General features: G+C 46.2%; 1 protein-coding gene across 4 annotated transcripts in view; it reads left to right on the plus strand.

Annotated features, from left to right (window-relative positions):
• The window catches only part of ICE2 (interactor of little elongation complex ELL subunit 2), a 41,533-nt gene extending 16,002 nt beyond the window's left edge, over positions 1–25,531 (plus strand). For all 4 annotated transcript variants that reach the window (XM_084816685.1, XM_084816688.1, XM_084816684.1 and 1 more), the window contains 7 exons: positions 1,069–2,026; positions 2,661–2,824; positions 9,698–9,827; positions 12,870–12,954; positions 13,739–13,789; positions 15,830–16,088; positions 24,268–25,531. In XM_084816685.1, coding sequence (XP_084672811.1) covers positions 1,069–2,026; positions 2,661–2,824; positions 9,698–9,827; positions 12,870–12,954; positions 13,739–13,789; positions 15,830–16,088; positions 24,268–24,483 — 1,863 coding nt within the window. In that variant the 3' untranslated portion in view covers positions 24,484–25,531. The remainder of the gene's footprint in view (positions 1–1,068; positions 2,027–2,660; positions 2,825–9,697; positions 9,828–12,869; positions 12,955–13,738; positions 13,790–15,829; positions 16,089–24,267) is intronic.
• Positions 25,532–25,592: the final 61 nt, after the last annotated feature.

Here is a 25,592-nt window from a genome sequence, read left to right on the forward strand (position 1 = left end):
TGGAACAGTTGGTCCCCGTTTGAAAGGCAATTACTGGCAGACCCCTGAATATATGGACTAGGGAGAATCCCTCCCCTTTTCCCTTGGATCCTCTGGGCGCAACCGTTCTTTGAGCGCCAACCAGGCGCTACGCCTCCTTTCTGCGCTCTCCATTTGGCGCCGCTCTCTGCGTCTGCGCCTCGCATCCAACCAGTCTGCTATCGGTGCTGGGTCACTCCCTGGACTGCTTTCTAATCTAGGAATGTTGGTGGGAGGAATCTCTGTCAGCTGCGGGCCCTGGGAAAAAGGGGCGCACTCCTCTCCCAGGAGCGACTGCTCTTCCTCTGAATCAGAACTACTCTGGGATTCTATGGGCTCAGTGTCCACCCTAACAAGATGTAACAAGAATTGTGAGTCACCAAACGCCTCAAGTTTTCCATTATGGCGTGCGATAGGGAAGTGTGTGTAGGAGGGAGATGGAGGGACAGGTGCAACACCGTGGTTATGGGGTTGCACAGCCCATGGGCACCATGTGGCCCTTGGCCATTTCCAGCGTGGCTCACGAAGCTGTGGGGATCCTGCCCGGAGCTTCCCTTGCTAGTGCTACCAACAGAAGCCCTTCCCTTATTTCCAGTCTCTCCTGAGAGATCAGAGATAGGGGAACTGTTCCCCTTGCTAGCACTAGCAAAGGGAAAGCCCTGTCCAGAAGGTGGGGTGAGGAGGAGGACAAAGAGTGTGTCTGGGGGACAATGTGTCTCTGTGTTTGTCTGAGGAGAAATGTGAATGAGTGTCAGTGTATGTGCGTGTTTGAGTGTGTGTGTGTGTGTGTGTATGTGCAGCCCCTGGCACCTCAGCAGACACCCAGTGTGGCCCCTGGGGCCAAAAAGATTGTGCACCCCTGGTTTATTAGATTGAGATAGTTATTGACACCAGGTCATTGGAAGTTTTGGATGTGAAGGTGCTGAATGTGAGTAAATTAATAACACTATTTTTCTCCAGGGCTTCAGATTGTATCCGTCGAGCAGAATATTTTTTCCCTATTTCTAAATGGCGGCTCACTGTATCACTGCTTTTGTTTCTCTCTCTTAGCTGGCGTCAGCTCTTGAAATTTGCCAAGCTAGACGGATGCAGGTACCCGATTCCGTGGATCTAGACTTTGACACCGATGTCACAGAACTAGAAACCTTTGGCTCAACATCTAAGTCGTTGAGCGCTTCTAAACCAGAGAGAACCCGTACGAAACCTGCCAGTTTATCTAAAACCTTATCAGAGCACCTGAAAATGGAAAAAGAGTCGGTGTGGGACGTGAGCAGCGGCGTTGGAGAAGGAAGAAGTGAAGCCAGTGAGAAGAGGGCAGAATTCAGCAGGAAGCAGAATTTTAACACGACTTCATCATCAAGTGGAGCCTTGGGTTTGGACTGCAGTGGAAATTTGTCAGTTAAAGGTTTTAAGGCAGTGGACATTGAACCATGTGGCAAAAAAGAAAATCTGGGCAATACCTTATTCAGTTCTTCAGATAAAAAAGATAACTTCAAGGAAGGAACTGATGTAGCTCAAGATGACAAGTCAGCTGCTCTGTCACACTGTAGTGACACTGATGAGGAATCTTTGATAATTGACACAGAATGTAACAATAGTGGTAACTTTGAACCAAGTGTGATTGCTGCTGATCAAGGCCCCCAGACAGTTTCTCCTGAGTCTCCTTGCTCTAGGCAAGCCTTGTCAGGAAAACCGGCTGATCCTTCAGAGATTCCAGGCCAAGAAATGAATGTTTCCCCAACATATTGTCAACAATTGTCTAAAAAAATTGATCCTGTTGGGCAGATTTTGAAAATGCAAACTGAACTTCTCAAGACACCTTCTCCAAACCTTCAGGGGCAGCCAGAGGTGCACCCTGAAAGACATTTGAGTCCTTCACCAAGCCACGAATATCCACCTCCAAAAGCCTCAATATCTTCCACACTGAAGCCCGGACAAAATGCCACTGCAGATAGCAGCAGCTTACTCAAGTTCACCTGGACAACAAACTTTCAGGGATCTCAAAAAGGTGAGTCTTCTGATGGCTTTTACTAACAGGAATTTGGTACCTAATTGGGCAAAATACCATCGAAATCTCATGGGTCTATGACATCTTGGCCAATGACCAGCAATTTCTTTCCGGAGGTTGAATCCAGCATGCTCATTACTAGGGCTGTGTACCGCTTTGGTTCAAAAACCAAATTCCAAAGCAGATCGGGGTGATTTGGACCAAATCAGTTTAGTTCTGGAGCAGGTTGGGATCAATCCAAAGCGGGTCAGATCGATCCACAGCGCTTTGGACCAATCCGGACAGCCGCCCGCCCAGCCCCCTGAGCCCCCTGCTCCTTACCTGGACCTGTGGGCTGCAGCTGCAGCCATTGTTACCGTGGGGGGAGTCACCACTGGTAAGTAAATGCTGCATAAACTGTTAAGGGGCCATCTATGCAACAGTACAGGCCCGCTTCGGCTGTCCAGATCTTGCTTCAGATGTGGAGGCTGAAGCGGGTCGGCCCGGCTCTGGATCGGGTCGGGGGTCCCAACACACCCCTATTCGTTGCTGACACAACATTCTAAAATTTCCCCAGCAAGGAAAGATACTTTTAAATGAGTCCATCCTGGTATATGTGAGTTATGACTAATGTTTCACTGTCTCTTTTGGAAAGGGGTGCTTTGGGACGCAGCCGAAGATCGTTCAGAATATGCGCCACCTCAGCAGGGCAATCTCGTCTACAAACTGTTCAGCCTGGCCGACATGCTGCTGCTCGTGCGCTGCGCTGTACAGAAAGCAGAACTGAGGCCACGCAACAAGAAAGTTAAAGTCAAGAGAGTAAGGTTTCAGGTTCAGTTGGGCTCATGTTTTTCCAAAGGTGTATTATAATGAACTCAGTTTTCTCTTTGATCCATTTCACACAACACCTCCTTGGTCGGCAGCTAATTTTGCCAGAGTTTGGCCACTTTGCAAAAGGCGTGGTGGGCAGTGGGCCATAGCTCCAATTCCCACCCTAATATCCTTTATTTATTTGAAGTTTTTTTATGCCACTCCTCAGCCAAAACGTCTCCCAGAGTGTCTTATGTGGAATCAGTAAAACAGGACAGTCCCTGATTACAGGCTTACAGTCTAAAAAGACATTGCACACAAGGAAAAAGGGATGGGAAGAGAAAAGGAAAAAATTAAGTCTTTCAGGAGAGCTAGTGGAATGGCTCCAGTTCTCATCTCCCTCAGCAAAACCCTGCTATAATGCTGCTGGTGATGACAGTTGAGGGATGAGCAGCCTCCGTGGGGAGGTCTTCCAGCAGGGCTGGTAGGACGGGCAGAGTTTCTGCTGAATCTGGTCCTCTCTTAGCTTTGGGGTAGCAGCTAGGAGGCCTGATTTGGCCCAGTTGCTAACCTGTATCCTGTGCAGGGATGCGGGGGAAAGCTGCGAGCCTCATTTCATACATGATACATTTCATACATCATATAGAAGTGGGGAAAGAAGCAACATAGGGGATCCACTCTGCCCCATTCCCTGCTTTTGTGTAATTCATGAATTGGCTCCAAGATTCCATTCGTGAAAACAGTCCTATGATTTTATGGAGGAAGGAAATGAAGACACAGTTAACTATCTCGTGTTGCGTTTTGTGTTCGATGGTGACTGATACCTTATTTCAGAGTAGTTTATGTTTGTAACTGTAGATACTTAGAGTGCTATCTGAGGCCCTCATACACTGCTCGCCACAGCTGGAGTGTGGTCCCACTTACACATCAGATAACACAGCTCTAATGGAATGTCACCAGTGTTGTTTGATCATGTAAGCACAGCAATTTATTGTGGTTTCTGCTGTTGCTATGCCAGCTCAGTGAATTGTTGAGGAAACTCCCAGGATAATTAGGGTGCTGTCGATTCTCCTCCATTGCATCTTGGGATCTGTGAACAACAGCATGTTCTTTATCGTAGTAATTATATAATAACTTGACAGTGAAGCTCCTTAATACTGTGAAATGTATTCATATAACCAAAAGAAAATTGTCGTAATATATCTAGTAGTGTACTGGATAAGAGCCGATAAACTGAAGCTTGATCCAGATAAGATGGAGGTGCTGTTGGTAGGGGTTCATCTGAATGAAGACACAGAGTTAGATCCAGCATCTGCCCTCTGTTGACAGGCTCAGCTCATGGAAAGGCTCTGCTCATGGAAGGTGTCTCTGCCTGATTTTCGGGGATCCCCCTCACCTGGCACGACAGCTCATCCCATTCAGCAGGTCCCCTGACCCTCTGTGTAGTATTTTCAGTGAGGTGGAAGGGCTGCCACAGGGAGAAGGGGGCAGGGAAGTCTGCTTCCACCAGCCCAGTTGAACACACCTAAATCTGGATCCAACCTATAGCGTTCAACCTGTTCTGGATGATTACACTCCACAGAAAGGATCAGGTTTGCCACTTGGGGGTACTGTTAGTTCCAGGCCTTATTATAAGGTAAGTTCTAGGGCACCTCCAAGTAGATGTCCTTGTGTCATCAACTTGCCCGAGGCATCTTCCACCATCTGAGGTTGCTGACAGAGATAGCTTGGCCAGTGTTACCCACCCATGCCCTAGTAATATCTAGGTTAGATGACCCCAGTGCATTATACGTGGGGCTGTCTTTGAAGACTATTCAAACTTCAGTTCATTCAGAATCCAGTAACTAGACTACGGATCCTTTTAATTGGAGATGCCACGGGGTCAGACCTGGGGCCTCGTTGTGTCCCCTGTTTCATGCACAGTGATGAGTTTCCAAAGTACAATCTTGCTTTTTCCTTAAAAATTAGTGATATTTTAACCATGCAAAGAACTTGGACAGAATTACAACAGAGCAAAATAACAAGTTTTCAAGTTCAAAAATCCTCCATATTTTGTTACTTTCCAGTATGATTACTTTGCTTGTAATCATGAGGTTACAAGGTTTGATCATCTTCCAAATGATCAAATCTGTAAGGACTGGAGTTTGTAAAGGTGTATGTTAGGGGAAAATGTAATCAGTCCATTCATAGTATTAGCATGTGGGGATTTAATTTGTGTTTGTTCATCTCTGAATACATCAGTCTCCTTTTTTTCTGAGTTCCTAAAGGTGGCAGCATTGCAGTGCTAAATTTTGAAGAGTATCCCATGCATGCCAGACATAGGCACAATTCGTTTAGTTCTTAGTCATTGTGATCTATTGCAGTATATCCATAATATGTTTTCCCAGTGTCAGTCGAGGACACTTGATCTATGTTTTATCCCATAAATACATTACATATGTGCACAACATTCAGCCCTTTCATAAGGATAATCTGGATTATGGAAACACACATACGCATGGTGCAGTTGTGACCTGAAGACAGCGTTAATAATTTCTGTGGAACCCTCAGAGAATACAAAATAGGTAAGGTGAGAAGCTTTGTTTACTTTTAAAAATTTAACCTGGGAGTGCAGAGCTGGAGGGAGGCACATACTGTCCTCTGTCAGTAGCCAGGAAGCCTCGGGCTCCTGGCTAGTGGGCAGCTGTAACCCATGCCTCTCAGGAAGAGCATTATGCCAAGGTGGGGAACCAACCTGGCCCTGTCCATATTCCATCAAAGGAGCGGCTGCTGCAATGCTGGCTTTCTTCTTTCCTCCCCATTCCTTTTCACTCTTGTGTTGTGATTATTAGACAGTGAGCCTGTGGGCAGTGACTGTCTTATCTTTTAATATCTGTCAGAGGAAACATTAGTTGCTCGATAAGTGCAAAATATTACACCAGTGGTTTATGACTTGCACTGGCTGCCAGTCCGTTTCTGAACCCAATTCAAAGTACGGGTATTAATCTACAAAGCGCTAAACACCGGTGGCACTCTGGTTGTGGAATGCGCCTCAGCCTCAAGAGACTCGCTTGGTGTCTATGTTGTGGTCTTTTCAGTGCCAGGTGACTACCTTTTGATTTTCCCAGGCTTTGTAGTCCTTCAGTTTTAAAAATGTGTTTTCAGGTCTATGTACTGCTGATGGCTTTTACTCTGGTTTTATTCTGTTTTAAACTTAAGGTTTGCATAGTATGTTCTACCACATTATTGTATCTTATGGTTTTAAGTTTTGTTTGGTGAACCTCCCAGAGAGCTTTGGCTTTGGTTATCTACCGAGAGTCCTTGGTCTTCACCAGACCCCCTCTCCGGGAGACCAAGGTTGCTGAGAGCATGTACTGGAGGTTGGGCCCGAAGGGCAGTCTGGGGATTCTGCTCGTGTACCGTCCACCCCGCTGCACGACTGACTCCCTGGCCGAGGTGCTTGAGGTGGTCTCTGATGTGCGTGTACAGTCCCCTAACTTATTGGTGTTGGGGGACTTCAACGTACATTCAGAGGCCATCCTCACAGGAGCACCTTGGGACTTCATGGAGACCATGGTTTCCTGGGAGCTGCACCATATTCTAACTGGGCCCACCCATGTAGCCGGTCATGCACTAGACCTTGTGTTTGTTTCTGGAGAAGCGGGGAGTGATCTGGAAGTCGGGGTATATCCACCACCCCCTTGTAATGGTCAGATCACTATTTATTTATTTTATTTATTATTAAATTTATTAATCGCCCATCTGGCTGGTCACCCAGCCACTCTGGGCGATGTACAACGTACAATAAAACAGTTTAAAACAATAAAATTCTACAATAAAAACATTTATCTGGTGACGTTAGACTTCTCGGTTCCACAACCCCTCCGCAGGGTTGGAGGACCCATTAAAGTGGTCTGCCCCAGGCGTCTTATGGATCCGAATGGATTCCTGAACGCGCTTGGGGATTCTCTGGGGCACTCCAACAGCCACTCGGTCGAGACCCTGGTGGGTGGCTGGAATGCCACAATCACTGGGGCATTAGATCGGGTGGCTCCAAAACGCCCTCTCCCCCTGAACAGGGCTCGGACTGCACCATGGTTCAATCTGCAGTTACGAGCTCTGAAACAGGAGGCGAGACAGCTAGAGCGCCGGTGGCAGAAGTCTCGCTCCAAAGACGATCAGACACGGGCTAGAGCTGTATCTTCAGCCTACCACGTGGTGGTGAAGGCAGCAAAAAAGGAATATTATGCTGCCTCTCTTGTGTCTGCAGAGTGCTGTCCCAGGAGGCTGTTCCAAGTGGTCCGTAGCCTGGTTGGTCCTGTGACTCCGGAACCACTGGAGCATTCTAAAGCCTCCTGTGAGGCCTTGGCAAGGCACTTTGCAAATAAAATTGATCGGATTAGGAGTGTTACTCCGCACGTTGTGGATACAGTTAGTGAGCAAGAGGCAGCCTGTGGCAAACCGGTTTTGTGGGATCGATTCCGGCTTCTTCCTTCTGATGAAGTGGACAAGGTACTGTCATCTGTAAGGCCGACCACCTGCTTACTTGATGCTTGCCCATCTTGGGTCATTATGGGCTGCAGAGAGAGACTGGGTGAGGGGATCAGGGCGGTGGTGAGCGCTTCCCTTGAGGAGGGAGTGATGCCATCAGGCCTCAAGGAGGCAGTGATAAGACCGCTCTTAAAGAAGCCCTCCTTGGATCCCCAAGTTCTGAACAACTTTCGCCGAGTCTCAAATCTGCCATTTTGGAGCAAGGTGATTGAGCGGGTGGTGGCAGTGCAGTTGAAGGCACACTTGGAAGAAACCGATTATCTAGACCCATTTCAGTCGGGCTTCAGGCTTGGGCATGGGACAGAAACGGCCTTGGTCGCCTTGGTGGATGATATGAGGAGGGCTTTGGATAGGGGTGAATGCTCCTTCCTTGTTCTCCTCGACCTCTCAGCGGCTTTTGATACCGTTGACCACGGTATCCTCCTGGACCGCCTGGAGGGGTTAGGCATTGGAGACACCATATTGCGGTGGTTCCAGTCCTTCCTCTCCAGCAGGTACCAGAGGGTAGAACTGGGAGAGGAGGTTTCGGACCCGTGGCCACTCACTTGTGGGGTGCCACAGGGTTCCATCCTCTCCCCGATGCTATTTAACATCTATGTGAAGCCGCTGGGGGCTATCATCAGGAGGTTTGGGGTGCAGTGTCATCAGTATGCGGATGACACGCAGCTCTGCCTCTCGTTCAAATCTTCACCAAGGTTGGCCATAGAATCCCTGTCCAAATGTCTGGAGATGGGGAGTGGCTGGATGGGAAGGAATAAGCTGAAGCTGAACCCTGACAAGACCGAGGTACTTTTGGTGGGAGACAAGAGGAGGCTGGGGGATGTTGACCTGGTGTTGAATGGGGTACGGCTACCCTTGAAAGACCAGGTCCGCAGCCTGGACTCCCAGCTGTCCATGGAGGCTCAGGTGTCAGCTGTGAGCTGGACAGCGCTGTACCAACTCCATCTGATACGGCGGCTGCGCCCCTTCCTTCCCGACCATCTGCTCCCATCAGTAGTACATGCCCTGGTCTCCTCTCGTTTAGACTACTGTAATGCGCTCTACATGGGGTTACCCTTGAAGACGGTTCAGAAGCTGCAGCTGGTACAGAACGCGGCGGCTCGCCTGATTAAAGACAGCCGTCGGCAACATCACATCACTCTATTGCTGAGGGAGTTGCACTGGTTACCAGTTGTTTTCTGGGCCAAATTCAAGATGTTGGTTTTGACCTTTAAAACCCTATATGGTTCCGGCCCAGCCTATCTTAAGGAGCACCTCTAGCAACACCAGACAGGCCACTTAACAAGATCAGCCTCAGATGGCCTTCTGTCTGTCGCATCAGCCAGGACAGCTAGACTGGTGGGGAAGAGGGAGAGGGCCGTTTCTGTGGTGGCCCCCACTCTGTGGAACTCCCTAAGGAACTCCGCCATGTCCCCTCTTTAATGAGCTTCCGCCATGCATTAAAAACGTGGTTGTTCAGGCAGGCATTTGGGATGGGTTAGGGTATTTTAGAAAATGTTTTTATTGTAGAATTTTATTGTTTTAAACTGTTTTATTATATGCTGTACATCGCCCAGAGTGGCAGGGTGACCAACCAGATGGGCGATTAATAAATTTAATGAATAATAATAATAAATAATATTGGATGGTGTAGAAATGCAATAAATAAATAACAACAACACTTTAAGATATAAATTTAGCCCACATTTCAAAGTAAAATATTAGGTCTACTTTTTGTTGGTGCAAGAGTTTTGAAATGCATAGAACATTTCATCAAGCAGAATAGAAAGTAGCTCTTTCTTTGCTACATATAGAGCAAAGACAATTGCAAGTATTTGTACTCAGTTCTGCTCGGTCACTTCCTAATTACAAAATTGTAGCATCTTATGCATGTTAAAGTAACAAGCAGAGAGTTACCAACAACTGTCATTGAAGTTCTAAAGGTTTTTCAGACCTGGCTAGGGGTCCATATTTGTGTAGAAGCAGGTGCCCCCATCCTTAGCTGAATGGGGAGAGGAGAGGAGAGAGAGAGAATGCGCACACACACACACAAATAGGTGCGTAACCGTTATTTAACAGTCGCAGTTGAAGTTATTTATTTATTTATTTATTTCATTTCTATACCGCCCAATAGCCGAAGTTAAAAGTTCATCTTCCAAAAGATATCCCGTTTGCTACTTTGCATCTCAAAATGGTGTTTGAACTGAGTGAAGACTTCATGGACTCCAGGCCTGGTTCCGGATAAAGCCGGTCCCAGCCTAGCACTGGCATTGAATCAAATGTATGTTTTGTTTTCCTGTTAAATGCACAGACAGAAAATACTTTAATCAAGGGAAAATGTGGTTGTTTAGCTTTACTCGTTTTGTTTTCTAGCACTTTCCAGTTTATGTATTGCCAAAGTTAGAGTATCAAGCCTTCTATGGAGCAGAAGCATTAACTGAAGTTGAAATATGTCGACTGTGGACAGAGAGCTTGTTACATTCCAACAGTTCATTTGCAGTTGGTAAGTTCAGTTCTGTTTAAATAGAACTTGATTCATTTACACCTGCACAGATGTGCAATACATTTTATTGTCTTCAGATTTCCTTTCTGCAATGTTTTTTATGCAGCCAATTGCAGTAACATACAGTTTCTTAAAAATCAACTTTGAATAATTTCCCAGTGAAACACTACGTGTCTGTTAGTATTGGCACTGAACCCCGGCATTCATGGTTTCATTGTACTGAGGTAATCGTAGCTGAAGCTTCAAATATTTAATAATTACCTTTTGGACTTCATGGCCACAAAGATGTGATGGCCACAAGCATAGATGACCTTTTAAACGGATTTGAAAAATCCTGGGAGCGCAAGTTTTATTAGCTATGAGAACAAAATGGAACCTCCAGATTGAGAACCAGTCTACTTCTTGAATATCAGAACCTGGGGTTTGAACAGCTGTCATCTCCATGCTCTGCTTGTGAATACCCAGAGGTATCGGGCTGTCTGCTGTTGGAGACAGAACCTTGGCCTAGTCCCAATGGGCTCTTCTTAAACAACAGAGTCTGAAACATTTCTTATTACAAGAAGGGAATCAAAACAGTGCCCTTTTCTAATCTTGGCAGAAATATACTCAGAGAATATGAACGACAGCTTCAAGGGTGGAATCAAAGCAATTGTATTAGTATGACAGATGATTAATTCTTTCTTGATGGTTAGCAGCCTAGCTGTCTCTTAGAATGTGCAGGGAGGAGGAATCAGTTCTTGATCATCTGCGTCCTTTCATGGCCATCTGTCCATTTCTCTTGTTTTCACTGCTAACACCAGTGCAGGACTGGATGAGAAAGTCTTTGTTATGGCATGACTGCTTCTACTAGTCATCCAGGTCAATTGCTGCTCTGAAATCCTGTCTTGGAAGTATTGAAAATAGAACATACTCTGAGTTAGCTGTCTTACCAGCTCTGGAAATTAGGAAATGGAAGCATTGCCCTGTTCCTCATCGCAGCAGTGCAGAGCATCTCATCCCAGCAATGCATCTGACCCTGTGATTTTTGAGAGCTTAAGGGCACAATCCCATGCAGGTTTAAGACAGAGAAAAGGCCTACAACTCCCAGCATTCCCCAGCCAGCTGGCTGGGGAATGCTGGGAGTTGTAGGCCTTTTCTCTGTCTAAACCGGCATGGGATTGCACCCTAACTGAATTAGAGAGCAATCCTATGGCCACTAGACACTGTCTAGACACTACAGGACTTTTCAGTTTTTGGAAACTGAGGTCATCCGCCCTCAGTTTCCAGAAGCTGCACACCCCACCCCCCGATAGCCAGCACATTTCTTTCTGTGCCGCCACCATCTCCGTGCTAGTAAATGGAACATGGAGAAGGTGGAAAGGGGGCGGTCCTGGGGGTGGGGAGGGGAGGAGACCGCAGAAGTTGCCTTAGATAGCTTCCTATCGGGTCTCTGGGCCCTTTCCCTCCTTGAAGCTGTGGAGCCACAAATGTAGGGCAGCTGGAGCACGGAGGAGAGGATCTCCTCTGTGCTCTGTCTGCCCAGCAGAGGATAGTCAGTAACCTCCAAGTTCAGAGGCTGCCAACTATCTCGATAGGATTGCACCCTTAGTTTCACAACAGCAAATTGATAGATAGTTTGACCTTTCTTTAATGATATTGTATTCCTTCATCGCTTTGTAAGCCAGCTCAAGGGACCCTCTGAATGAAGGACAGGGTAAATAAACCCTGCGTGATTATCTCAAGGTAGCTGAGTTACTGATAAAATCTGCAGACTGAACATACCCCCCCCCCCCCCACACACACACACACACTATGGCTGATAAGGATTTCTTGTTCAGGGGGATCAAAGTTTAAAAGCACCCAAAAAACCACCCAACCATTAATATTCTGTCCTTAAGATGTATAACCAGTCATGGAATATGACTGACTGATACCTGGCTGTCAGGAAATTGGCATTTGCTTGGAGTTTTGATAGCATTATGTTGTGTGAAGCATTTATCTGAAGCATACGAGACTTCAGAGCTCATTACTGGCAAAACACATTGCAGCATAGTTTGGAAGGTGCTCTGTGTATACAGGCTGAACCGAATTTCAAACAAAGCACAACAGAGACCCAAGGCTGGAGTAGCGTGTAGGTGAGTGAAACACACAGAGCCTTCAGTTAAGTTACTGTTTAAATACTCCCTCCACTTTTATGTACAGAGTCAGGTGAACTAAAGAAATCAGTAGCAGTGGTTCAGGGTCAGTGACAAAAAAAAGAATTTAGAGCACAGTCCTGAGGGATTGCTTTTCAGTAGACTGAGGGCTCTGAGATTGGCACCCTCTGTCTATCTTATGTCCTGCCTGTAGGAGCCAGGCAGGGCATGAGGAGGATTGAGGCAAAAAAATGCCTCCTGTTCCTACTTTTCTTCTCAATTTCAGCTCTTGGCTCGCCTAGCTTGCCTGCTGTGTTGTGGGTGGGACAGGTGACAGAGTGGCTTTATGATCCTGTGGATTCTAACCTCTTCGCCTTCTTCTCCCTGCCCTCCTTTCCCTCTCCCTGAGCTCTTCCAGCGTTGCTGTTGCGACCTCAGAAACGCAGCCGCCACACTGCTTTCCCCCGTGGCTGCGAGGGGATGGGGTGGGGGGAACACGCCAATCTCAGATTCCCCCTCTCGTCGTCCTAGTGCTGTCTACAGCCTTGAGGGGGTGGATCCGCCACATCCAACACTCCCTGGGACACTCTTCCAGGGACCTTGGGATTGCTCTGCCCATGTGGTAAGTTGTTTTTTTAAAATGGAAACAGATCCCAGCTCCCCTTCGTGGCCCAGTGTTAGCCAGTGAGATTTATCTGACCACCGTTGGAAAACAGCACTGGACTAGATAGACAACCAGGGTTAAACACCATTAGGTTCCCTTCATGTGAGTCTTTGTTCATCATTTACACGGTTTTGCCTTATTGAAGTTCCAAAGGTGCCATGGTTTTTAAGCTACATTGTGGCATTGCCTAGCCTTTAGAATGTGCGTCATTTTATTGTGGACTTCTTATTGTGAAATGGTTTAGTGTTTCCCCCCTTCCTTTAGGTCATATTGATGCCCTTACTTCAAAACTCTTTCTCCTTGAGCAACTATCTGCAGAAGGTTTGAAAAAGAGATTTGGCACATTTAAGTGAGTATGCTTCCTGTAATGTAAAAGCTTTACAAGGTATCTGTAGCAGCTCCAGAAAGAGCCAATTCCTCCTGCGTTTAAGCATCTTAACCTCACTTAATGCAGTGTTAATACTGCATTTTTATTTTAAAACATTGCGTGGACAGCCAGGTTGTGGGATATTATTTCTTCCGACTCCCCATATTACTGAGACAAATAGAATGCAGTGTTATTGTTTCATTGTGTGTTAGCTGTTGTTCTATGCAGAAAGTTGATCAGTAAATGAAATAATAATAAATAAACAATGTGGATGACATATCCATCATTCTGAGACACTGTTAATTTGGGGTGAGGGCTTTTTATTTTCCTTTGCATTATAGATATTCAGTTCGCAAAAGTGCTCCTGGAAGCTTGCCAAAACAGGCTCCCTTTTTTGTTTTCTGAAATGTCAGCTGACAGAAGCCATATTCCAAGATTTTCTCCATAATCATGAGATTCAGAAACTTTCCTTTTGTTATAAATGATAGCTGAGAATCTCGTGATGCTGAACACCCTGGCAGATGCCAAATCTCACACTTGTCTGATCGAGTAGCCTGTGTCTGAGTGGTCTTAAAGTACTGGAGGTGGGCAGTTCCTCTTGGCAATATGTGAAGAAAGTTACCTGTAAACCATCAGAATTCCAGTCTACTTAGTTCTCTGTGTTTATTTTCGAAAGAGCAGTGCTTATAGCGCAGTGATTTTTAGTGTGAGCTCAATGCTTCCCCCACATTATTTGTTGCTTCTGAATGTTAATCTGTACACACAGGCCAGCAAATTCATTGAACATTCTTCAACATATCCTGAGGAAAGTGGCTGGGTATGTATTTCCTTTGTCTTTATTTCTTTACAGCACACATTCTAAAGTAATAAATGGTCCCCTGCTAACATGGTGTCTGAGCCCCAGAAAAGTCCCTGTGGCTGTAGAGCTCCAGGTGGATGGGCTCTACATGAGAAGGTTTTGAGGAGCTGTGGGACACGACAGCATGGTTAGTGGGATCTAGAATGCGGGATGATGAAAGCACTTGAGCCAAGGTAGTGAGAGCAAAAGGAACTGGGGGGTGATGTGCTGGGAAGATGGTCTGATCGCAGTTGCCAACGAAAAAGAGGAACCGGGGCTGAGAGCAGCCATTCACAGGCCCTTGGACTATCCAGGAGAATGAGGAACAGCGAAGAGAGCACTCAGGGGCCTCAGCACTCCAGGCCAGGGAGACTGACACTCGGCTTGAACGGTTTTTCTTTCATTCATTCAGCAACCTAGTGTGGACCATATAGCCATAGTCTCGTAAGTTACAAGGTAAGAATGTCGATCCCTTCAGCTTCGTAAAAAGACCAAGATATTCACCCAATCCAAAAACATAGAATCAAACAGAGGATAGAATAAAGCCTAACACAGAAATAAAAATATATAAGGCCAACTAGATTTCCATTCCAGCAAAGCAGCAGGGGGCTCTCTACTGTTAATGTACACACATGGGTGGCAGCCACACCTCCCACTTTTGGTAGCCTCCCTCCCAGCACTCACCTGGATCCTCTTTCCCAGTCCCTTCTGCAGCTTTCATCTGGTGAGGTGAAGCTGCCTGTCCTTCAAACACCACTCCCCACTCAAATCCCACTAAACATTTAGGTTTTTTTCTCCATTTCTCTCTCCACTAACCCCCACCCCACCCCCAGCACTGTCTTCCAAGCAGCAGGCAGCCCCCACGGTGGTAGGGTGGGGCGATACAGACTGGCATTCTCACCCCCTTGATGTTGGTCTCCACCAAGCACCCCTCCCTGGGGTTTCATCCCCAGAAAGGAACCAGTTAGGGAAGCCACAGGCAGGACGGTCCAGGCGGTGTCAGCATTGGAAAGCAAGCAACCTGTGTGTAGACCACATGCAAGAAGTGGTGGCTAAGACTGCTAAGCAGCTCCCTGTAGAGCCAAATATTCCTGGTTTTGTAGGAATGGAAAGTGGGCATTTTGTCCCTGATTGGAGCTACATTGATGGGGAGGGAGTTTGACTGCCTCTCTCCTCCGTCACTCCCCGCCATCCGCCCAGATTCTAACACCTTAGGATCTTCTGTACATGTGTCAAAATAGATGCTCACGTGATTTCAGCATGCAGTGGTGGACCTGATGGTGCCCATGTTTCCCCAGGATGTCTGTGTGAAAAAAAACATGCATAGAGTGGCCCTTGAAGACAGCGAAAAGCCCAAAACAGTCAGCATAGAAGAGGAGGGAGCATAAGTATAATCAGACTATGCATGTGCAGTGTGAAGTAATATCTACCTCTTATTCTCATTGCTATCTACCTGATCTGAAAGGTGTCAGAGACTTCTCTGGTCCCTCTCCAGGGCTGTCTGTCTACTACTCTTGCCTTTCAGACCCAGCTGTCAAAAAAAGGGGGTATTGGAAGCAGTATTATTGTGCAAACTGCATTTCCACTGGGCTCACACATGAGATGGAATATTAAGTCCTGTAGATGCTGCAGCCAGTGCCTCAGTATCCCTGGTTTCACTGGTGACAGTCTCACCAGTTTGTAAACCAAGTGGTGTTATACAGCTTCCCTAATCTAATTCTCTGGAGTGCAACTGACAAATGAGAAAATAATGCCGTGGTGCTCATCCCTTCATCCCTTCGTTTGTTATTAAAAATATTTTTATCCTGCCCATCTTAATGATACCAGGGCAACATTAAGAAACATAATGAAGAATCCAGTACAGTATACAATAAAACAACAAAGACCTCCTGCACTGCAGCAATAAAAGGCAGGAAATAGGCAGCTCAGCTGACCGAGCTTGAGTTGTTCCTTTACTTCAGCGCCACATGCATCAAACCATTTTAGTCTCCTGCATAAGCCCCCCTTTTGTGTTTACAGTTTGCAGGAGGGCTCTTACCTCTTGGCTCATACAGCAGGAGACTCATCTGTTACAGTCTATAAGAGCTCTCACGGAAAAGCCACCAGAGCAATGTACAACTTGCACGCAGCTCACTCTGACCTGCCGAGTGTACCTTCTGCCCTCTCTGTTCCGTGGGTACCGCTGGATCCCAACATCCCTTTACCGGCTCACTTTGCTCAAGGACGTGTCCCGTGCACTTTCCCTCCAAAGCCGGCGGACACCATGAAGAACCAGAAGGTGAGGTTGATATCAAAATGGGATGGAAACGGGCACAGCCTGTGTGCTTTCAAACTTCTCTGCTGTCATGAGGGCTAGAAACTTAGGCCTTTGTTTCATTTGAATTCATCAGACCTGAGCAGCAGGCCACTATAAGCGCATATTCTCTAAATTGAAGTGCTTTCGTCTCGTCTAAAGCAATCATAAAAAGAACCAATGTTTTGAATCAAAAGTGGTGGTGGTGTTAGTCTGTTGCAGCGAACCTAGTAAAGAATCATGTGGCACCTTAAGAGCTTAACAGATACAATGTGGCATAGTTTTTCATGGACTAAAAAAAGGAAGCCTCCAATGTCAGAGGTTTCCATGTATCTAGTGTCCTGGTGAGCTACTGCTGATTTTCCAGGCTGGTTTTTGCCTCTCCATCCTCCTTTTATTTTATTTTTCCTCTGACAGACCTTTAAGCCTGTGTAGAGAGGGCACGCTGGTGGGGGTTGGACCGGGGCTGGAGAAGCCATAGGATTTCTCATATTCTGGCCTCTCCTCTCCTCCCCTCCACAACCACTGGAACACCCGCTTTTCCCTCCCTCCGAAGCTGCATTTGTGACCTCGGGAAGCAGCCAGCCCATTTTTTCCCAGAAGCGGCTGCAAGGGGATGGAGGAGGGGGATCAGGGCCTAGAGTCCCCCTCCCAAACGTGTAGGAGTGTCTGTGGCCTCAGGAGGGGGACTCTGAACAATGCTGTGGTCCCTGGAATATTCTCCCCCGGGGTCATAGGATTGCTCTGTAAAGTTCACTTCCTCAGATGTTCCAAAGTGTTACTCTGTTAGCAGGTAGATGTGTGTGTATGGGTGTGTGTGTACACCACACACATGGGTACACAGTGGGGAAATGGAGCCAAATGGCAATGAAATGCCAAAAAAAAAACCCCAGTCTCTAACCATTTTTACTAAAGTGTAGTTCTGTAAAATTGTCAGAGACAGTACTTTTTGCATTTTGTGGCCATTGGATTTCCTTGTTTACCTTTTTCCTTCTCTATACCAAAGTATTTATACATGTGTGTATATACAGTCAGGGCCAGAAATATTGGAACAAGCATAACTATTTTGGCAGTTGGCCTCCGTACACCACCACATTGAAGTGGAAAGGAAACACACCCAGATGGGAGCGAAGTCAGGACTGTCAGCTGTAATTCAAGGGGTTTGACAAAAGTGGGGCACTATCCATTCAGGAAGGATAACCAGTGGCATGCACACACACCCATCGTTGGTGGCTCATAAGTAATGGAATGAATGGCTGACAAGCAGCTGCATGGCCAGGTGTGGCCTGTTTCCTGGGTACCCCATGACCAATCAAGCAGATAAAAGGCCTGGAGGTGGTTCTGAGTGTTACATTTGCATTTGGTAGCTGTTCACTGGAACTCCCAACATGAGGTCCAAAGAGGTGTCCATGCGAGTGAAGGAGGCCATGATTAGGCTGAGGAAACAAAATAAACCCATCAGAGAGATAGCAAAAACAGTGGGAGTGGCCAGTACAACAGTTTGGAACATCCTGAAAAAGAAGGAATTAACTGGCAAGCTCAGCAACAGCAAAAGGCCTGGAAGACCACGGAAGACAACTAAAGTGGATGACCGCAGAATTCTGCTCATGGTGAAGAGGAACCCTTGCACGACACCTAGCCAGGTCAAGAACGGTCTTGAGGAGGTAGGCATGTCATTGTCAACATCTACCATCAAGAGACGGCTTTATGAAGGTAAATACAGAGGCTTAACAACAAGGCTTAACCACTGGTAATGCTGAAGAACAGAAAGGCCAGATTAGCCTTTGCCAGCAAACACCTAAAAAGGCCTGCCCAGTTCTGGAATAAGATTCTTTGGACTGATGGAAAGAGAAAAGTATGGAGAAGGAAAGGAACAGCTCATGATCCAAAGCATACCACATCATCTATCAAACATGGTGGAGGCAGTGTTATGGCATGGGCATGTATAGCTGCCAATGGAACTGTGTCACTGTTGTTTATTGATGACCTGACTGCTGAGAAAAGGAGCAGGATGAATTCTGAAGTGTATAGGGCTATACTTTCTGCTCAGATTCAGCCGAATGCTGCCAAACTGAGAGGACGCCACTTCATATTGCATATGGATAATAACCCGAAACATACAGCAAAAGCTACCCAAGAGTTTCTGAAGGCAAAGAAGTGGGATGTTCTTCAATGCCCAAGTCAGTCACCTGATCTCAGCCAAATAGAGCATGATTTTACTTAATGAAGACAACACTGAGGGCAGAAAGACCCACAAACAAGCAGCAGCCGAAGGCAGCTGCAGTAAAGGCCTGGCAAAGCATCTCGAGGGAGGAAACCCAACATTGGGTCATGTCCATGGGTTCCAGACTTCAGGCAGTCATTGACTGCAAAGGATTTTCATCCAGGTATTAAAGGCAATCCTTAAGTTAAATGATGTTGGTTTGTTCCATTACTTATGAGCCACCAACGATGGGTGTGTGTGTATGCCACTGGCTGTACTTCCTGAATGGTTGGTGCCCCACTTTTGTCAAACCCCTTGAATTACAGCTGAAAGTCCTGACTTCGCTCCCATCTGGGTTTGTTTCCTTTCAACTTCAGTGTGGTGGCGTACAGAGGCCAAATGCCAAAACAGTTATCCTTGTTCCAGTATTTCTGGCCCTGACTGTAATCTGCTAGCTAGAGCCTTTATTCATTTGTATCCCATACCTTCATTTGAATCCTACACCTTCAAAATTTATCATGGCCCCTAATAATATAAAGTCTAAGCACTTTATTTATCTGATGAAGTGGACCCTAGTCCACAAAAAATGTATGCCATAATAAATCTGTTTTTAAAGTCCCACAGCCCCCTTTTGTTGTTTTGGGGGGAAGCAATGTGGTTCCATTAAAAAAAAAAGTCTCATTTCTTCCTTGTCTGGAACTATGTGATTACTCTTAATGTAGGAAAACATGATTTTGATGTTCCAGATATAAACATATAATTTTATGTGGGTGGCTTGCGTTTTCCGTCCTTCCTTCCTTCTTCTTTTTTCTTTGTAAGCAAAGCCAAACAGCTCCACTGGATGTATACATTCTCAATCTCTTCCAGCTGTATTTCAAACGGAGGGAAAGGTTTGAATGTGTGTATAGAACATGAGCTTCCCTTATACACCGTCAGCCCACCGCTGCATCTAGTCCAGTGGTGGGAAACTTCAGGCCCAGGGGCCAAATCCAGCCCTCCTGATTTCCCTAGTTGACCACTGGCCATTTGGTGGTTTCTCAGTTTTTGTGGGGGGTTCCCCCATTCTAAAAAGGTTGGCATGCCTCTCCCAAGGCTCAGTTACTGCCAGTAAGAGCTTTAGGCCATGACAGGCTGCTCTTCTCTGTATTTTTGGCCCCACCGCCTTTGCCTCCAGTTCCACCACTGGAATGCGGCCCCCAAGAGCTGTTCCACAACTGAATTCATCTCTCAGGCTAAAAGAGGTTCTGAAGCACTGACCTAGCCCAATACTAGCTCTGCTGATGGGCAGCAGCTCTTCAGGATTTCAGGCAGAGATCCTTCTATCCTGAAATTGCTTTGTCTGAGATCTCGGGAGGGGAACCTGAGACCTTTCTCCAGTGCTGTGCCCCACCTCTAAACCACAGTTCCTTGTAGTTGCTGGATGTGGGTTTTATTTGAAGTATTTATTTATTTATTTATTTATTATTAAATTTATTAATCGCCCATCTGGCTGGTCACCCAGCCACTCTGGGCGATGTACAGCATACAATAAAAACAGTTTAAAACAATAAAATTCTACAATAAAAACATTTTCTGAAATACCCTAGCCCACCCCAAATGCCTGCCTGAACAACCACGTTTTTAATGCACGACGGAAGCTCATTAAAGAGGGGGCATGACAGAGTTCCCTAGGGAGGGAGTTCCACAGAGTGGGGGCCACCACAGAAAAGGCCCTCTCCCTCATACCCACCAGTCTAGCTGTCCTGGCTTATGGGACAGAGAGAAGGCCATCCGAGGCTGATCTTGTTAAGCGGCCTGTCTGGTGCTGCTGGAGGCGCTCCTTAAGATAGGCTGGACTGGAACCATATAGGGTTTTAAAGGTCAAAACCAACACCTTGAATTTGGCCCGGAAAACAACTGGTAACCAGTGCAACTCCTTCAGCACTGGAGTGATGTGATCTCGCCGGTGGCTGCCTTTAATCAGGCGAGCCGCCGCGTTCTGTACCAGCTGCAGCTTCCGAACCGTCTTCAAGGGTAACCCCACGTAGAACGCATAACAGTAGTCTAAACGAGAGGAGACCAGGGCATGTACTACCGATGGGAGCAGATGGTCGGGAAGGAAGGGGCACAGCCGCCGTATCAGATGGAGTTGATACAGCGCTGTCTGGCTCACAGCTGACACCTGAGCCTCCATGGACAGCTGGGAGTCCAAAATGACCCCCAGGCTGCAGACCTGGTCTTTCAAGGGTAGCCGAACCCCATTCAACACCAGGTCAACATCCCCTAGCCTCCTCTTGTCTCCCACCAAAAGTACCTCGGTCTTGTCAGGGTTCAGCTTCAGCTTATTCCTCCCCATCCAGCCACTCACCGTCTCCAGACATTTGGACAGGGATTCTACGGCCAACCTTGGTGAAGATTTGAACGAGAGGTAGAGCTGCATGTCATCCGCATATTGATGACACTGCACCCCAAACCTCCTGATGATAGCCCCCAGCGGCTTCACATAGATGTTAAATAGCATCGGGGAGAGGATGGAACCCTGTGGCACCCCACAAGTGAGTGGCCACGGTTTTGAAACCTCCTCTCCCAGTTCTACCCTCTGGTACCTGCTGGAGAGGAAGGACTGGAACCACCGCAATACGGTGTCTCCAATGCCCAACCCCTCCAGGCGGTCCAGGAGGATACCGTGGTCAACGGTATCAAAAGCCGCTGAGAGGTCGAGGAGAACAAGGAAGGAGCATTCACCCCTATCCAGAGCCCTCCTCATATCATCTACCAAGGCGACTAAGGCCGTTTCTGTCCCATGCCCAAGTCTGAAGCCCTACTGAAATGGGTCTAGATAATCAGTTTCTTCCAAGTGTGCCTTCAACTGCACCGCCACCACCCGCTCAATCACCTTGCCCCAAAATGGCAGATTTGAGACTGGGTGAAAGTTGTTCAGAACTTGAGGATCCAAGGAGAGCTTCTTTAAGAGCGGTCTTATCACTGCCTCCTTGAGGGCTGATGGCATTACTCCCTCCTCAAAGGAGGCGTTCACCACCACCCTGATCCCCTCACCCAGTCTCTCTCTGCAGCCCATAATGACCCAAGATGGGCAAGGATCAAGTAAGCAGGTGGTCGGCCTTACAGATGAAAGCACCTTGTCCACTTCATCAGGAGGAAGAAGCTGGAACCGATCCCACAAAACCGGTTTGCCACAGGCCGCCTCTCATTCTTGAATGAGAGAACAATACACTCCGTAAAGTGTATTACGAATGAGAATGAACTCTCATTCACGGGAATGAGAGAACAATACACTCCATAAAGTTAAGCCTCTGGTCACATTGATGTGTCAGGGAGACAGAGAAGAGCTTACCTTAGAGTGCTTCCAAACAGAGGTGCTCTAGCTCTAACCATCAAAAGGCACTGTGTAGCTATTCTGTCTTTTCTTCCTTAATGGAACCTGGGGCCCTGCAGATGATGATGGACTCGGATATGATACAATACAGATAAAGCAACACTAAAAACCAGTCTTAAAAACCAATGGTAAACATATAGGAGGAGTGGGCAACCTGTGACCTTCCAGATGTTTTGGCCTACAGCTCCCATCTGCCCTCACCATTGGCTGTGCTGGCCAGGCCTGATGGAGTTGTAGGCAAAAACATCTGGAGGGCCAGAAGTTGCCCACTGCTAGCATATAGGCTTGTGTGAAAAGACACTTTGAGCAAGCGATGGAAACTCACCAATGATGGTGCTTGCTTCATACTAACTGGTAGAGAATCCCATAAGCTTGCTGCAGCCAGGCTAAGTGGCCTGTCTTTAGTAGACACAAGGCAAACAGCATGTGTCACTGTTACTAAAACATCCTTAGTGGAACAAGGTCGTTGAGCAGGGATTAATGGGACAGAGGTAGTGCTTCAAGGTAGGTTGGACCCAAGTTGTTCACCGAAATACGGCCTTTATTCAGTGCCACTGATGTGACGGATGCTGTCTAGAAGCCAAAACTGACTTGTTCCTTTGCTTTTCAATATTAACCCAAGGTATTATTCAGTATTAACCCCAACGGGAGAGCACGAAATGTACAAAAAAAGGGGAGACCAGTGTGAATCCACAGTGGTTTACTGAAAATGTGGGGTTAAGAAGTTATTTAAAGGAGGAGTGGGAAGTGTTTGGAAACAGATGGAGAGGCTGTTTCAGCCACAGGGCATATCATGGTGGGTGTCAGTAGCTTGTCTGAAATTAAAGCAAAAAGGGAATGCAAGAGAAGGCCAATGAAAGAGACCAAACAGTCTGAGGAATTTGGGAGTCTAAGGAGCTAAACGTTTGTAATTGATGATGGAGAGGGACAGGGTGCATTAACCTGTAGACTGAATCCTTGTTACAGTTGTGTCCCATGATCAGTTTAGAGGGTGAGTGCCATAGAACTTAGAGATGATATGGAGGTGTTCCCAGAAGCCACACCCATCCCTTAATAGGTGTGAAAAGGCACTTCTCTTTCTGGGAGAAGATTTTGCTTAGCAAGCTCTCAGGAACACTTCTCTTCAAAATAGGTGTGGATTAGGCCTACAGGCAAACTACGTGTGACTTCTGTGGTTGGAACTCCCAACGTCTTTTTTTATTTTACAAAAAGCACCCACTTGGGGCCAAGGTTAGCGATGTGAGCACCCAGAAAAAAGCCAGAAATTTGGGGAAAAAAACATTTTTTTCTGAGGACTGCTTTTGTTTTTCCTGAAAAATTGAACAGCTTTGGATTGTGAAATACTTTCTTTTAGAATTTAAGACAAAGTATTTATATATTGTTACCTGGCCTTTACTCCCCCTGAAAATGATTTCTAATAACTATGCATTAAGAACACTTTTATAGAAAGACTAGAGATGTAGTCTGGAAATAATGAAGACATGGTGGAAAATGTTTTTTTTAATCCTCTCTGTAAGATTCCTAGCATAGTTAGTTCTTTCATTCCTTATTACAATTATTAATCTAAAGTATATTTCCTGATAGGCATTTATGCTCGGTTTCCCAATATGTGAGCAGAGTCACCATGATGCATTTATGTTCCTAAAGCAGTCCTCCCCAACCTGGTGCCCTCCGGATGTTTTGGACTACAGTGCCCAGCATTCCTGACCATTGGCCATGATGCCTGAAGCTGATGGGAGCCAAAGTCCAAAATATCTGGAGGGCACAGGTTGGGGAAGGCTGTCCTAAGGCAACAGATTTGTAAAGTGTGCTAAAGAAATAAGTATTGCTTATTTTTCAATTTTTCCCAAAATTTCCATTTTTTTCTGGAAAAAAATGGTAAAAACGTTTCTTCCCTGGCCTCAAAATTTCCAGAAATTGTACATATTTACTCTCAACCAAGCCAAGGAGTAATTTGGATCTCAGAGAGGGAGATCCTAACCCTTTGCCCCATCACAGCTGGAATCCTAATCTCTCTCTCTCTCTCTCTCTCTCTCTCTCTCTCACGCACACGCACACACAGCTGCTATTAGGTGTGGAAAGGGAAATGTATGAGCTTAAACATGCAAATTTCCCTCTTCATAGCAAATAGCAACCATGGAGTTCTTGTGGTGGAGCTCCCACGTTGCATATAGTTTGACTTATATAGTCCAGTGATTTCAGGGAACTTAGGATATGAAAGCTTCTCCTGAGAGCTCTGCCTGGCTCTCCTTTCAAAATCATTCAAGATATAGCAAGGAGTAAACTCACAGATGACTGAAATTTCCACAAATACAGCTGCAGGGGTCATGCTGAAATGCTGAGTGTCCTATGAAGCTTCTTCGCAGTGGTATTTCATGTAATATAATTTGCTCCAGCCATAACTGTTTCAGGAGGGAGCCATGGGAAGGAGGAGTTTTACTGTGTTTCATTTTGACTAAATGTTAACCAACATCAGGTAGAATCAAGTAGAAACTTAACACATCCTGAGCTTTTTATTCAGATTTGAAGTAGCCAGTTTCCTCTCTCTCCTTTTTTTTTCCCTTTCCTGTTCTTTTCACTCCTAGATGAGTGGGACAAAAGCATACACAGACACACCCAACCGCAGAGAGCAAGTTTCCATGGAAACAAACAACGATGGCTTGCCAAGTAATCCTTTTCGAAAGAGACGTGGGGCTGTTCAGAACAAGACAATGATGAGAAATATCTACAGACAAGCAAATCGGGGGCCAAACTGGAAATTCTGGAAAAAACCAAACATCAGCAAAGATGAAATGACTTAGTCATGTGGAGGAAATACAGATCTCAGTGGGCAAAGCATGTTTTACGTTTTATTCGCAAAGGAAGAATGTGACACCTTGGAGAGAACACCAGGCTGGACAGATCTGCCGGGCTGTGCAGGGGAATTTTGCTGCGAACGCTTTTAACTTTTTCTGTACTTAGATGGTTTTGTCGAGGACTGCTTCTTACATGGCAAGTTCAGGCCTGCAGTGACTGTTTGCAATAATTTGCTTTTACTGAGCCAAGTCACAGTGAACGAATGTAGGCAAATTTTCTGAACATCAAAGGTGTGTGTTGGGGGGGAGCGGTGGCGGCAAGGCAGTGATATTTATTTATTTATCTATCCATCCATCGTGCTTTGCTGGATGAAAACCAAACCAGCTACAGTGTTCCTTTAAAACAACCCATTGCAGTTGTGCTATTCTTTGGCTCATAGCAGATCCATTATTGCCTTTTCCAGTTTTTAGTTTTCGTTTTTAAAGTAGCCAGGTGGGATGTCCGTGAGCTGTTTCCCACCTACCCCTCAGCTGCTGTTTTATACCACTGGGGGGAAAACACAGGTACCCGTACTGTGGCTGTCTCCCCCCCCCCCCGGGTGGGGGGGTGATTTCATTTGGGAAAATATCCGAGCAGGACACACCCCTCCCTTCAGCTGCTTCTGTTTTATTTATTTTTTTTAAGTTAGCCAATCAATTGTCTATCTCCCTCATCTCATCTCTTGCGTTCTCAATGAAACAGTGCACTTGAGACAAGTACCACGTAAGAGCCAAGTAATTTGTGTCACAAATGATCACAACACAATACTGTGTTTAAAAAAAAAAGTAAGATTTTAGATGTTTCAGAACTCGAAGTGGGATACTTACACAAAGTCACTTTAATGCAGGTTTTAAAAAAGCAGTACATTTAAGATGCCCCAGTTGCACGTTCCAAAAGTTGCTGCCTTTGAATTTGACTTTTCTATCTGTGGTGTTTTTGTTTGTGTTTCTTTTACTTATGCTGTGAATAACAGTTGTTTTATATCCTGAAATGAATAAATGTTTGAGCCTCTGTCAGCATTTTGTAATGCTGGTGCCTGTCCCAAAACAGGCAGCCCTACCATGAAGGTGACGGC

This window comes from Heloderma suspectum, chromosome 11 (assembly GCF_057233095.1).
Source record: "Heloderma suspectum isolate Gila_16-S chromosome 11, 16-S_ref, whole genome shotgun sequence".
Taxonomy (NCBI): domain Eukaryota; kingdom Metazoa; phylum Chordata; class Lepidosauria; order Squamata; family Helodermatidae; genus Heloderma; species Heloderma suspectum.